This window comes from Euprymna scolopes, chromosome 6, assembly GCF_053919585.1.
Source record: "Euprymna scolopes isolate OS-2025 chromosome 6, ASM5391958v1, whole genome shotgun sequence".
Classification (NCBI taxonomy): Eukaryota; Metazoa; Mollusca; class Cephalopoda; order Sepiida; family Sepiolidae; genus Euprymna; species Euprymna scolopes.
The window spans coordinates 108,990,537-109,005,314 of NC_136487.1; the positions used below are offsets into that span (position 1 = coordinate 108,990,537).

At 29.7% G+C, this 14,778-nt stretch overlaps 1 protein-coding gene across 2 annotated transcripts in view; it reads right to left on the reverse strand.

Moving 5' to 3' along the window:
- Window positions 1–787: 787 nt before the first annotated feature.
- The window catches only part of LOC145277852 (pterin-4-alpha-carbinolamine dehydratase-like), a 57,011-nt gene continuing 43,020 nt past the window's right edge, over window positions 788–14,778 (reverse strand). For both annotated transcript variants that reach the window (XM_080129798.1, XM_080129799.1), the window contains exons 2-4: window positions 10,173–10,307; window positions 7,855–7,935; window positions 788–1,274 (exon numbers count right to left, since the gene is read on the reverse strand). In XM_080129798.1, coding sequence (XP_079985924.1) covers window positions 1,173–1,274; window positions 7,855–7,935; window positions 10,173–10,307 — 318 coding nt within the window. In that variant the 3' untranslated portion in view covers window positions 788–1,172. The remainder of the gene's footprint in view (window positions 1,275–7,854; window positions 7,936–10,172; window positions 10,308–14,778) is intronic.

Below are 14,778 nucleotides of genomic sequence, written 5' to 3' on the forward strand. Positions count from 1 at the left end.
CGCTTTCTCCAAACATTTGACGTGATTTAATATTGCTGCGTTAAGTTTTTGTTTTTATAACAATTTGAAACGAATGATCATTTGCATAAGTAAACTCTTGTCATTGCATAGGAGAAACAAGATTCTTTCTTGTAAGCAATTAGCTCTAGGTTCAATCTTGAGTTTCTCAACACGCAGTGTGATCTTTACTGTTTTCCTCATGTCTGCATCAAAAAAACGTCTAAAAATTATGACTCCAACAAAAAAGCAAAACAAAAAACAAACAATATATTAATAAGTATTTCAAAATGCTGAAAATTAAATACTTTTCAACACTATAGTCATCATTTATTGATGGTATGTGCACATTTTTAGCATTAGGAAAATCAAATTGAAAACAACTATAACTTTTGTAATGAATCTCATTGTAGAGGAGTGCTTAGATGGCCTAGTACCAGACTAAGAGCTTGGTTGTTACAGTTAAGTAGCCCTTGCAAAAGATACAGTAATGCATAAAAAGCACTAGAGTATTCATAGTGTCTGGCTAAGTTAGCCATTGTTTGAATATAAATGACGAAAAATGAAAGAATGCATGCGCAATAAAAAAGGTCCTCACTTTTCTTCATATCATTTAGGCATTGGTTACTCCTAAAACTCATCTAAGAAGGGTATCAGCTAAATGTTTTACTGCAATAGGAAGTAAAAAATATTTTTTATTGCATCATGTTTATAAAACCAATATTCAACCCTTAAATATTTTACTTATTAAAGCAATTAAAGAAAAAACAAAAAAAACAAACAAAAAAAATGATTTTTAAAATTTTTATTTTATCACTATTTTTTGAATATAAACTCTGAGAAACTGTCCAAATAAAAGAAAAATATGCTTTATATATCAATATAGAAAGTTATTTATTCTTGGATATTTTGTTTTCTTCTAACACAAGATGTGATATTCAACAAGGGAAGAGGCACAACTGTATACTCTGCGAAGGAGGTGGGTGAGGTGAGGATGGAAGATGGGGCAGGGGTAATGTAAATTTATTTGGATGACAACACTCAAGCTCAACAAGACAGCTGCATTTGGAGTTAGGGTTGGGTAGAATGTGTTTGGTGGGCTGAGTGTTGCCACTTAAAAAACAACATTGAATACGGAGAGGCAATGGAATGCCACAGAATAAAATGAAGAATTTTTAGTCATGAACAGACTTGGAAGCTTTTTCAATGAATGTTGCCAGGCGGACATCACGGTGTGACAGCCCTCCCACATCATGAGTGCTGAGAGTAATCTGGACCTGGAAGAAGAAAAGAAAAAAATATATTATAAATGTCTGATAGGTCACCGCTTGTATGTACTTATATGGCAGTATAAAAACATGCTTATGGCAAGCAACCCACCCAGAAACGTTTGTTTCACACCAAACAGTTCATCAGGCTAACATCAATGATTAATATTCTGCACTCCATTTTATAAACAAATAATGTTTACCTCTTACTCCTACAAATTAGAAGGATTTTATTATCTATACATCCCCCCTATTCATTCCCATCATTTTTCATGATAAATACTTCTTTATTTTTTATTTTCTATTTATTTATTAATTTATTTATTTTCCATTTAGTGTCGTCTAACAACTCTTGCTGACATTTTTTTAAGTGATGACCTGTACATTTCAGTTGACCTATATTATTTTGCCCTATATATTTTTTTCGCACCTTTAACATTTCCTGTCTGGGTCATTTTGACTTTTGTTTCTCTTTATTTTATATTTAATTTTATCATCTTTTTTTTTTTTTCTCTCCTCTTTCTCTTCCTTGATCTTTCTTATTTATTTTTATGTCTCGGAAGTAGAGTGAAAAGCATATCTTATTTTTCTTTTATTAATATTATTGGAATCTTTTCTTTTTTCCTTGTACACATTTTTGTTAATTATTCCATGGATTTCTGCCTTTGGATTATTATGGACCATCTTCTTCCAATTACGGGATTTCCTTGGATTTTACTTGTACAAATGGAAATTCTTTTAACTTTCTTGAAGTTTTACATTTGGATTTTACTGTCACTGGATTTTTTATCTTCCATCAGATTATCCATTCATGTGTAATCACCTTTTTCTTCACCATATTCCCTCTGCTTAACTTTTTTTGTTTTCAAGTAAGATCTTTGACTTACTTGTTGTTTCATCAAATACTTCTGCATGCAAAATCCGATCCCGCACTTTGCTAATTCCTACCCGCTGATGAGAAGGAAAGTATTTCTTCGAAATTCCGTGGATTAAGGACTATCCATTTATCTAGTGTTTCCTTTTCAGATTAAATATGTTTTTTAACTCATTTCAAAGTGTTTTTTAAGATATTTTATAAACTGTTTGCTCATATTTTTTATTTTATTATATATATATATATATATACATATATATATATATATATATATATATATATGCACACAAACACTAGAAGAACAATTTGCACTACTTTTATGTCTTCTTGTGAAGATTCAATTATATTTCAAGATAATAAACAACTTCAATGCAAATCTGAAATATTTGAATTTTCAAATATGATGTTGTAGCCATATTATGCCCCCTACAAACCCTTTTAAAATATCCCAAACAGGAATTTAGGAAATATTTATTAAATTGATGTTTAATAGCTATTGTTAAAATTTCAAAAAAATCAGAGGTATCTAGATTTTTAAAAAGCGACTCCTCCTCTTGAAGTAAACTAAACACAATCTACATTTGAACTGTTCACACATAGCAATTGTGTTGTAAAATTCATAATGATTAGTTAATTTATGAGTGAATCCTGTACAAGCAAATATATAAACATACTTAACATGTGTATGTTAGTTATGTTTATATATTTGGTCAGCTGATTATATATAAAAACTAGCAGGCTGTCTGGCACTGCCCGATCGTAAAATATGCATAAATATTATATTTTAATTCATGCAGATTTCATATTTATTATTATTATTATTATAGAGCCAATTCTCTATCAATTATTAAAGGTAAAAAAGATTCAGTTAAAATCGAGGCCATAACAAATAGTTTTCAGGCCTTATCCATTAGCGTATGACTTAAATCCATATGTATACAAAATCTGCAAAAAATAATATTATTTAACTTATAACTTTTAATTAGTGCATGCACAGAAATAAACAGGTATAATCAACTTATGCAAGACCAAGGTAAATGTTTTTTTCAATTTTGATCCCTTAACAGTTATTTTATCGACTAAAAACCAAATCAAAAGTGTGCTACAAGTCCAAATATCCTATATATCAAAGTTCAACTTTATAGATCAAATATTCAGAGTGGAGTTTGGTAGAGATTTTTTTGCACACATATCAACAACGTCACTTTTATATATATATATATAAATATTTGTGTGTTAGAACGTTTTTGTCTTAAATTCTACACAATTATGCAGAATAAACAAACTATGCATAATAGTGAAATGAAACTAATTATTTAATAAGAAATCATAAAAAATGAATAATTAATTAATGCTCGTTTTACAAAGGAATATGCAAATTAGTTAACCTTCATGTTATTGCTCACATGGCCATAACTGAGTATATTAAGAAGTCTGTTTTAATTATTTTTAAATAGAAAAAATATACTTTTAATATGTCAAAGAAAAAAAAAACGCAGCTTTATAGGTATATAGATAATTGATTACATAATAATAATAAAGATTCACTAAAATGATGTGAACGGTCTCTATGTTAATATACAGTACATTTCTTCATGTTGACAAACGATTTCAAATTTTTTTCACTTGAAGAAATCTACTTAGAAGTGGTTTTTAACAATTATATTGTCAATTTTTCCGCTATCTCATTGGCCATTATGGGTTAGAACCAAAAACTTTATATACCAATCTGTTCCACCAGCCACTAAGACCAAGTGTGTTTCCAGAAAATATGGGCACATTTTGTTTTCTTTCAAACTTTCTCACATTTTCTCCAGATAAGCTGTTTCTCTCAACTAAGCCTTCAACAGAGAAGGTTGCAGCCATTTTCACTCACATCATAATATCTACTCCTACTACCCCAGTATCACTGATATTATTTTCTGTCATAGCATCGTTTGTGTTTCATTTTTCATGCTAATCTTTTCCTGCTACCTACTATCCTACTATACATTTTTTATTAAAATAATGACTGCTCCCTTTTTCCTTCCACATTCCAGTTTCATGAAATACAAGAATAGTTTTGTAATAATTATCATTATTTTTCATTATCATTACTGAAATACAAGAATAGTTTTGTAATAATTATCATTATTTTTCATTATCATTACTGAAATACAAGAATAGTTTTGTAATAATTATCATTATTTTTCATTATCATTACTGAAATACAAGAATAGTTTTGTAATAATAATCATTATTTTTCATTATCATTACTGAAATACAAGAATAGTTTTGTAATAATTATCATTATTTTTCATTATCATTACTGAGATACAAGAATAGTTTTGTAATAATTATCATTATTTTTCATTATCATTACTGAAATACAAGAATAGTTTTGTAATAATTATCATTATTTTTCATTATCATTACTGAAATACAAGAATAGTTTTGTAATAATTATCATTATTTTTCATTATCATTACTGAAATACAAGAATAGTTTTGTAATAATTATCATTATTTTTCATTATCATTACTGAAATACAAGAATAGTTTTGTAATAATTATCATTATTTTTCATTATCATTACTGAAATACAAGAATAGTTTTGTAATAATTATCATTATTTTTCATTATCATTACTGAGATACAAGAATAGTTTTGTAATAATTATCATTATTTTTCATTATCATTACTGAAATACAAGAATAGTTTTGTAATAATTATCATTATTTTTCATTATCATTACTGAAATACAAGAATAGTTTTGTAATAATTATCATTATTTTTCATTATCATTACTGAAATACAAGAATAGTTTTGTAATAATTATCATTATTTTTCATTATCATTACTCATACATAGATTTCTTTCTTTTATAGTTCATTTCACATATTTAACATTGCATGATTTATGCCTGACCTTGCCCCAACTAGAAAATTATATTATACAGAAAGCAATATGGAAGACCTTTTTGAAAAGGTCAACTCAGCAAATATTCTAGCATACCTAAGGAAAGTAAATTTATATAAGGAAATTTAAAGTCACCCAAATATACACATCCATGTATAAATACAACATTTAATTTCTTAGTTCAATTTTATAAAAAAAGGGAGGAAAGGCTGAAAAAGTCACCCCCCCCCCCAAATAAAAAAAAGTTAAAAAAAAAAAAAAAAAAAAAAGGACTCCGGCATTAAATGACCACATAGGTTGATATGCCGTAAAACCAATCAATCAATCAATCAATCAATCAATGCCTGAAAAAGAAAAAAAACATCTAAGAATTTTTCTAAGCTAATTTTTTTTACTTTTCTTAATTTATTTAGTTTTTAATTATTATTTTACTTTAAGTATAAATATATTAACAAGATAATTATTTTTTGTTACCCTTACTTTTTTTACTGTTATTTATAATTTTATTATATTTATTTATGTTTTTAGTGTTGCTGTTATTATTTTAAGTAGTAGTAATGTTGCCATGTGGAGACAGTATTGAGAAATAGTTTGCAAAACAAAAAAAAAAACAATATGATTTCTAACACAATATTTGAGATAAGGATCGATATTTAGTTATTGGTCCCCCGAAAAAAGGAGGGTGGACCTGTAAATTCACCCTTGTCCGTTCGCACTTTTCTCAATAAGCTTGAAATTTTTTCAAATTTTGCACAAACATTAAACATGATATGAGTAAAATAGTAACAGAATGGATTTTCTGAGAAAACTCTGGTTGCCCTCCTAGGGGTGTCTTTCGGGTTAAAATGGCTAAAATTGACACTTTTGTGCTTATTAAAAAAAATTGATGCCTTGGATTTTTATAAAACTTTCTGAAAAGTTGTAACTAACTGATTTCTATATAACTTTGTTTGTCTATACTTTGCGATAACTCTTGGGTGTGCCCCAGGGGCTCTTTTAGGGATAATAAAAACACTCCATTTTTGGGACTATTTTACTATATTTGTCAAACATTTTCTGTGTATGTCTATTGTCAGTTTTGCATAGTGCTGAACTCAAATTTAAATATGTTAAGACCTTGAGGACTTTTGGGGCTAAATGTGTGTGTGTGGGGGGAAATGATGGTCTTAGTCATTTCTTTTTTTTGTATGGTGCAGAACTCAAATTTACATATGTTAAGGCCTAAAACTGCACCATTTGTTCATTTTCACCAGGATTTGACGTCCCCTGAGGATGTTAAAGCTAAATGGTGGGAGAGGGGGGGGTCAAATGCTGAACTTAGTCATTTTTTTATGCCTTGTTCACTGTGCACTCACAGGGGGGAGGGCATGCATGCTTCATTTGTTATTATGGCATTACCGCGTCATAAAATATGCCTAAATATGACATTTTATTTCATGCAGATTTTGCATTTTATTATAATGCCAATACTTTATATTGATTATGATATTGTATCCAATATATAATAATGATTTCAAAACCAAATATATATATATATATATATATATATATATATATTTACAGAAAGTTTAGATAAGTCATCAGTACCGTCGGTTTCAAACCTGATAGTAGGGGATCGTTTTAAATACCCATATCAAACTCTCTTCAGCCAATACTCATCTCCTTGTATCGGTTGAAGAGAGCTTGATATGGGTATCTAAAACGGTCCCCTATTATCAAGTTTGAAACTGATGGTACCAATGACTTATCTAAACTTTCTGTAAATAAAAATATAAATAATATGCTCTTATTTTGAGAATTTTTTTCCTTATCATAGAGCACTCTGCTGGAATCCTTTTTCCCCCCAAATATAACTAAGTGTATATATATATATATATATATATATATGACTCAAGTGCTATCAACTAGAATCAAAACAAAAACATATAGCACTCCAGCCTTAGCCGTTACCATTTGAGCTATCATCAGATGGATAAGAAAATGTTAAAATTTAACCAACTTTAACATGTGTATTTGTACATGCATAAAAGAACACTTTCAGTCAAGTTGGGCCTGTCAAGTTACAATTTTTTTTTCAATTTTGATCCCTTAGCAGCTATTTTACCAACTAAACAACAAATCCATTTGTTTCTTAGGTTCAAGTCCTCTATATATCAAGTTTCAAGTCTGTAGATCAAAAATTGACAGAAGAGTTTGGTAGATCTCATTCCTTGGATAGACAGACAAGGTCACTTTATATATAGAGAGGGATCTGTGCTATTTAAAAGCCAAACCTATTTCACTGTAAATAATTCAGGTGATTGAAATAAGATTTAATCAGGTTTTTCTTTTTATTAGGAGAGGGTTACTTCCACAAAAGCTGCAATCTGACCTGCAAACAAAAATTATTTATTTAAAAATATAGGCGAAGGAGGGTACCTACTATTTAAAACTATAAGGGGGGGGGTGAACTTAAATAAATTGTCTTTATTTACTTATTTACAAAATTGTTTTTTATCTTCATATAAAAAAAATGATTGAATTCTATTTTAATTACCTAAATTACTTATAGTGAAATGTTTTTTTAGAATTTCTTTTTTCTTAGAATATTTATTTTTTTTAAATTATTTTCTCTGAGAAACATAGCTCACAAGTCATGCTATTTATTATCTTCATCATTAATATATAAAAAAATAAACATCATACACACTTTAGTCAAATGTATTAGATAGAAAGTTACAGATATCAGGTAAATGAAAAAACTAATTTACAATTAATGATAATAAACTTAATTCACTTAAAACTGATTTCGTAAATGTAAATGTCTTTTAAATCTCACCTTATTATAAACATTAAACCATTCTGGATGGTGGTCCATTTTGTCAGCAAAAAGGGCAATGCGAGTCATGAAACCAAATGCCTAAAAACAAAAGCATTTTAATAAACTCATCAATAGTTCCACACAACAAATAAGCAAATAATTTAAAGTTTAATCATTTGGAAATAGATTACTATGTGGAAATGGATTATTTCCCAATGGCTTTATGATCTCATTTCAATCTTTTCAGGATCTTAATGGATGCTCTTCCAAGTTAAGTAACACTATTTATTTGTCTAATACACGACTGTTTTTATTCTTTCCTCAACTTTAGATAAATTAATTTTTGCCTGTAAAAAAATTTATTATAGGTAGGTTCGAGTTGTTATGGAAGTTTCATGCAAAATTATTTTTCTGCTCAGAATTATGAAAAGCTGTTTATAAATGAGGTTATTTGGTCAAAGGAAGTCTATTTTATGCTAAAAAAATGAACAAGTCATTTTACCATTATATATATATATATATATAATCTGAAAAATTGGGTTTTACTTGATAAAAATTCAAAGATTGTTTTTAAAATAAATTGGCTAATCAAATTGTGGGGATGGTGGTAAAGAAGGGGCTGCTGTTATTTAATTTCATTCTTTTTAAATTAATTCTCTTTTTCTCATTTAAATTGAAGAAGTGAATGCTTCTTAAACCTTCGGAGTAACATTTTTTTCTTTTCATAAAAAGAAAATTTCAAATCACAAAATATATTATCAATGATATTTTTCTTGTTGCATGAAAAAGCAAGTAAAAAATAAAAAGTTATCAGCATTCAAGAGGGTGTCATAAAACAAAGTTGTTTATTGAATTTGACTTTTTCTACTTGACACATAAACCTAAGAAGTTAGACATGAAGCTTTTAAGTAGTTATTTTCTGAAGGACACTCAAATGACAATTTACTTAAGCCATTGCATACTTTTAAACTCACTTTACCTGTTGAGGTAATAATATTTATAACTATTAAAACATTTCATAAACAAAATTACCTGAGAATCAACCTTTTAGCTGAGATGATTAAATCTGGATAAGTTAGAAATCGACATAGCATTTTAGTCTTTAATTCTGAAAAAAAAAATCATTCTTATATAATTCCCCATTCTGGAGATAAGGAAAAATTGCAAAGTTACTTTTTCCATCTCATTTAAGTTAAAAGTTGATATTTAAAACTTTTAGTTTGTTAGAATAGAAATCCTGAAAATGTTAAATTTGTACCATAAATCATTCTTGGGATAATAGTATATTCCAATATGGGAATATTACTAAATTATTCACAAAATCTTACATATTCTTATAGTTTTTTTTTTAATTTTTCTAAATCTCAATAGATTTTCTTCAAAAAATAAAAGGAGGAAATGTAGAAAATGGTTTTCTAAAATATTTTTTATGGATTTATTTTTCAGAAATCCAATGGATTATCAATTAAGCATTGAATTAAATTAGATTATTAAACAAATTTTTTTTTTCCAAATTTAATATTTACAAAGGAGATTTATTTTGACAAATTTATCATAGAAAGATTGCACATTTCCCAACTTGCAAATGTAGGAATGAAATAATTTACAAAACTCACTGCTGATTCTGAAATGGGTGATTACAAACAATTTATGCAACAAAACGAATGTAAATATGAAATATGTTTTTGATAATCTCAAAATTTAATGATTAATCAACAGAACTTAATAAATAAAACAAATAAATCATACTGATTAATTCAATTCAATATTAAAAATTCAATATATTGGTGAAACTATGTAAAAGTAAGTTATGTAATAGGGGAGGGGGTAATCATCCAAAAATCAACAGCCATGACACATCCAGTGTTGTCTTGAACTGTTTGGTTTTTGGCAGTTTTTTTCCACAGCCCAATCAGCAGTACCGAAAAAGAAAAAAGAAAAAGAAAAAAGAAAAAAGAAAAAAGAAGCCTCACAATTCAGTTAAAATCGTCTCGGACACACCTTTTGCAAGTTTCAATGAAACCTTCTTTGTGAAGCCAGTGTGTAGCAAAGGTCATGTGGAACATAATAGTTGTCTTTAAAGTGGTTTCAAAAACTTATTAGATGATAAAGATGAGCAAGACCAACCTATACTTGGTTAGATTCTTAGTTTGCTTTATTAAAAAATAATAATCTGTACAGCTTGGAAAGATGAAAATGTTGTTTACTTTAAATAACCAGCCTATAAAATTTTTTTACCATTTTATTTCTCTCTTCATTTGAGTCTAAATTGCTATCCCCCCTCCCACTTCACCTCAATTCCAAAGTGTGCATCCACAGACAACACTAGCTCTTACCTGATTGAAATTCTTGAAAACAAATTCTTTGTAGATTGCATCTCTGCCTTCCACTTTGGTCCAACCTTCTTTCATGAGAGGTGATAAAGCTCCATCTCGTTCTTCGTCAGTAAGTTTAGAACGTTTTTCTGCTGCCTGTAAAAAACAAAAACTTTAATGAAATGACTTCATTGAAAAGTTACAGGAAAAGGGAGAAAACAAAATAAGAAAAATTTGTAAACCTAGCAGCATGTTGTTGTGGAATCTACAGTATCCATTCCATGAAAAATGATGGAAAGAAACAAATTAATGAAACATTAACAAATATTATTGACATTTTATATTACAATAAATTTCATTCACATTTAAGCAATGAACTATTTGCATCACATGCATGAAAACAACTCTCTTCCATCTACAAATGACACTTATATATATATATATATATAGATAGATAGATTATGCTAATATTCAAAATAAATGAATTGATTTCATGATGTGTTGCTCAAAATCTTAAAAATCTTCATAAATGAATCAGTGCTCATTTGAATAAAAAAATACATTTCATTCATCAAATGATAAAAATACATTTCATTCATCAAATGATAAAAATATTTGTGCCTCGCAAATTGATAGAACTATGTGATACTATCGACGTCCACTTTCTCATTGAGTGTTTGGAAATTAAAAAAAAGAGGAAAAACTAAAATAGAAAGAGGAAATAGTTGATTAGCAGAACAATGGTTTTAGAAAGTGAGGTTAGTAGAAAGACAATGGGAAGGAAGTTGTTCACTAAGGCACACAAAGGCAACTAAAAAGGGATGTTTAATCAAGATATGGCAGTAACTCGGATAAAGGATTTATGACAATTAGGGACAGTTTACAGACAATCTTCAGTTGCAGTCAGTTGAAGGCAGGTTGTGGCTTAAAGTAGATCGAAACGAATTAACGTCAACTGATAGCAAAAAAGTCTTGATGTTAGCATGTAGAGGGCCGTTTTCAGTGATGATGTCACACATGGATCCAGAGCCCAACTGGACCAGAATGTGTTGAAGTTTGTGTGTTCTGTGTTTTGTGATGTTTTATTTTTTATACTTGTGAACCAGTACTCATGCTCGATAGTCACCCATGTGCGAGAGATAATGTCAAGACCAGAACTAGAAGATGAAAGAGAAAATCATCGAAACAGTACTGGGGTTGGTGATTGGGGAAGTATGTGTGTAAAATAGAAGCAGTAATTTTACTTAGGATTATGTATATAGTTAGATGTTTTTGTATTGCTTTATTCATGCGGGTATGTATGTAATTCACCTGTGAGTTGACTGTTGAAATCATTGTTGAAATTTACAAAGCAAAATAAGAAATCCATTTTTTGAAGGATCCAATTTTTAAGGGTATTACAATTATGCATAGACAAATATTACAATCATATCAGCTAAAAATGATGCCAGGTGAATAAACATTTCCATTTATTTATTGTCTTTAATATCGCAGCATGCCACTATGTGTAGGGAGGACCCACATTTCACCTCTCTGGTTGTCTCTCATCCCATCACTTTTTGACTGGTCATTTCACTAACCTTGTTGTTCTTGTTTTTCTTGTCAAGATGTTCATCAGTATGTGTAGTTGAACTGAAACCATGTTCAGATTTACAGAACATTTCCATGGACGCAGCTAACACATGGTTACATATGTGTATATGTTTACAATTCTTCTTCAAAAGATATATTAAGTTAAAGCTTAAGAAAAGAAAAAAAAAAAAAATCAACACCACATGACTTTGGTAAAAATTATGCACATTAGTTATTATTTCTGAAAGACTGATTAACAGATTAAACATATTATGTATTTATATCTTATTCAATGAAATATCCAAAGTAGATATATTAATATGTATGATAATATTAGACTAGATGGACATAAGCAATATGCTTAGCATTAGATTTTAATTTTTTTCCTTTTTTTTTTTTTGAGGAGCGGGGAGGTATGGTGTGATTCGGGGGGGGGGTATACCCCCTAAATAATAAAGTTTACAAAATATAAAATAAAAATAATGTGTTCATATTACTGTGTTGCCTAAAATATGTATACATAATTCATAAAAAATAATAAAATATGCATACATAATTCATAATAATAAGATAAGTTAAGGAGTTTAACTTGCACTAGTCTGATAAAAATTTTATAACATTTTATTTTAAAAACTTCTTTTAGGGGTGGGAGGCAGCATCTACTCCTTCAAAATTTTACAAAAAATTTATGTGTCCACGTTACCATGTTGCATAATTTTCATTTCATTAGTTAAGGAATGAACAAAGATACACCTGACTATGGTCAAAATGTTGTAAAAATGAGAACAGTAATCTGAAAAATGCAAATAATATGTATATATATATATATATATATATATATATATATATATATATATATATATATATATATTCAGGTGTATCATGTTGAACTCAGAAATCTTTCTGTCGAACTTGATTACCTACATGGAATTTTGAATGAAACCCCTTATTTAATCCATGGGGTTAGTATTCTCTCGTTCCGTCAGGCATAATTTGGGTAGAAGCCCTTTTGAACATTTTATTGATACACCTGAAGAACGTTGGAGGTTATATCGACCAAAACAATAACACTCAAGATGAGAACACTAGTCTGAATAATCCAAATAATGTAATTTATAAATCCCCTCTCAAAATTCCGAAAGACACACACATATATAGTTACATTTCTAGATTTAGATATAAAAATTGAGGATGGAATATTTATTTATAAAATGTTTAATTAAAAAAACCCTTTCCTCTTTCAAATAGTTTGTATACTACAAACATAGTACATGCCCTATGTATATGCTTTATGGGAGCATTATGTCTGAGTTTGTAAGAACTTGCATTACTTTAAAATTAATAGATTTTATACTTCCAGTCTCTAGCTTAGTAATAAAAAGGATTAAACAAGGTGGTGATAAAAGTAAAATCTATACACACGGTTAAATAAAGCTTTTGCTTAGTATACTGATGCTTTAAAATCATATCAAACTAATCAAGGTAGATTGATAGAGAGAATCGAAAGCTACATTAGCAGTGTATAATATATATAGGATAAAAAGAAGAAAAGAAATTTGTGTATATTTTTATATTATTTTTTCATTCTTATATATTAAAAAACCCTCTTAAATATACGGATATTATGAGTAAATAAATATGTAAATTAAAATATTACTAACAAAGAAGAGGATGATAAGTAGTATCATGGATTCATCGTAACATTATGAATACAACAACTTTGTAAATAGGGAGACAAGGACGAAGGATACAGGTAAGGAAAATATTTTTGATAACATAGATAGGTTAGCCTAATTAATTTGAAGCAAAAAACTAGATCCGATATCTGGAACTTTTTATTGTTGTGTTTAAAGAAGATGGTGTTTGACACTATTGGAAAGTTATGATTACGAGTTATAAGTACTCTTTTGCTTTTAAATTTCCAAAAGTGTTTCATGGTAAACAATTGATGATCCCAGAAATAACATTAGGACTATAGTAAATTCATGAAAGCAAAGTGATTCAGCGATTGCAGGAAACTAATTGACTTACTGTTGAAATAATTTTCCAACAAAGGGCCGAATTCTTTTTTTTTATATATAATTTTTTAGGTGTTCTTTAACGCTAAGCCACTTTCTCCACACTCACACCCTAGAGTTATCCAGATGAGTCACGGCAGCAATATGCTCTTTTGTTGGAACAAGCCAGTTTTGTCTTACTCTTGTGAGAGCATCTGCTTTGTTCTTCTCAGAGGCAACCATGATTACACGCAGCTTCAAAAAAAACTCCTGCATCAGCTCAGCCAGCACCCCGAGCCTGCGCTTCACTAGCATCTCTGCTGCCCCTTTCGTTCTTATCCTTTTGTCATGTGAAATCATCACAGTGGCAGAGTCTGTTTTCACACAGATGTTGCGTAGTCCCCATTTTAAGGTCAGATTAACTCCTTTGGTAACTGCATCCAATTCTGCTACATTTTTGTGGTTAGCATCATCCTTCTTCCATAGCCAGGCCGCATCCTCTGCAACCACTCCACCCACTTCCAAGACAACCCCTGTCGCAATACTGCTTGCATCACACCACACGACTCCATCCAGTGTTCGCGGCACGTTCCACGTTCCCCAAACTGGGTCTTGCTTTTCCACTTCTTTCAGGACCTCTTCAATGAAGGGGGTCGTTCTTCCTCCCACTATCATCCCATCCTCTACCTTCGGCATGCCTCTTGATGTAGCTACACGCTGGTCTAAGCCAGCCGGCAATGGGGTAATGCCCAATCAGCCTGCCGCATATTGAAAAAAGCTTCCACTTGTTGAGCTTTTCTTTCATTTGTGGGATCTCGTTTCCCCTTCGAAATACCCGACGCATTTCATTACAGTTTTAGTCCCAAAGCTGCTACCCCATCCGATTCTTCCGGTGCATTGGCGACCAACCCGAACTTCTTCAAGTGAACCACGACCTCCCCTACAGTCACAAGAGTTTCATTCATGAGGATGTCGTCGATATATGAGCTCACAGCGCCATCTCCCTTCCCCATTTTTTCTAGAATCTTCCTTAGAATGGTTGACATGATCTTGGGTGC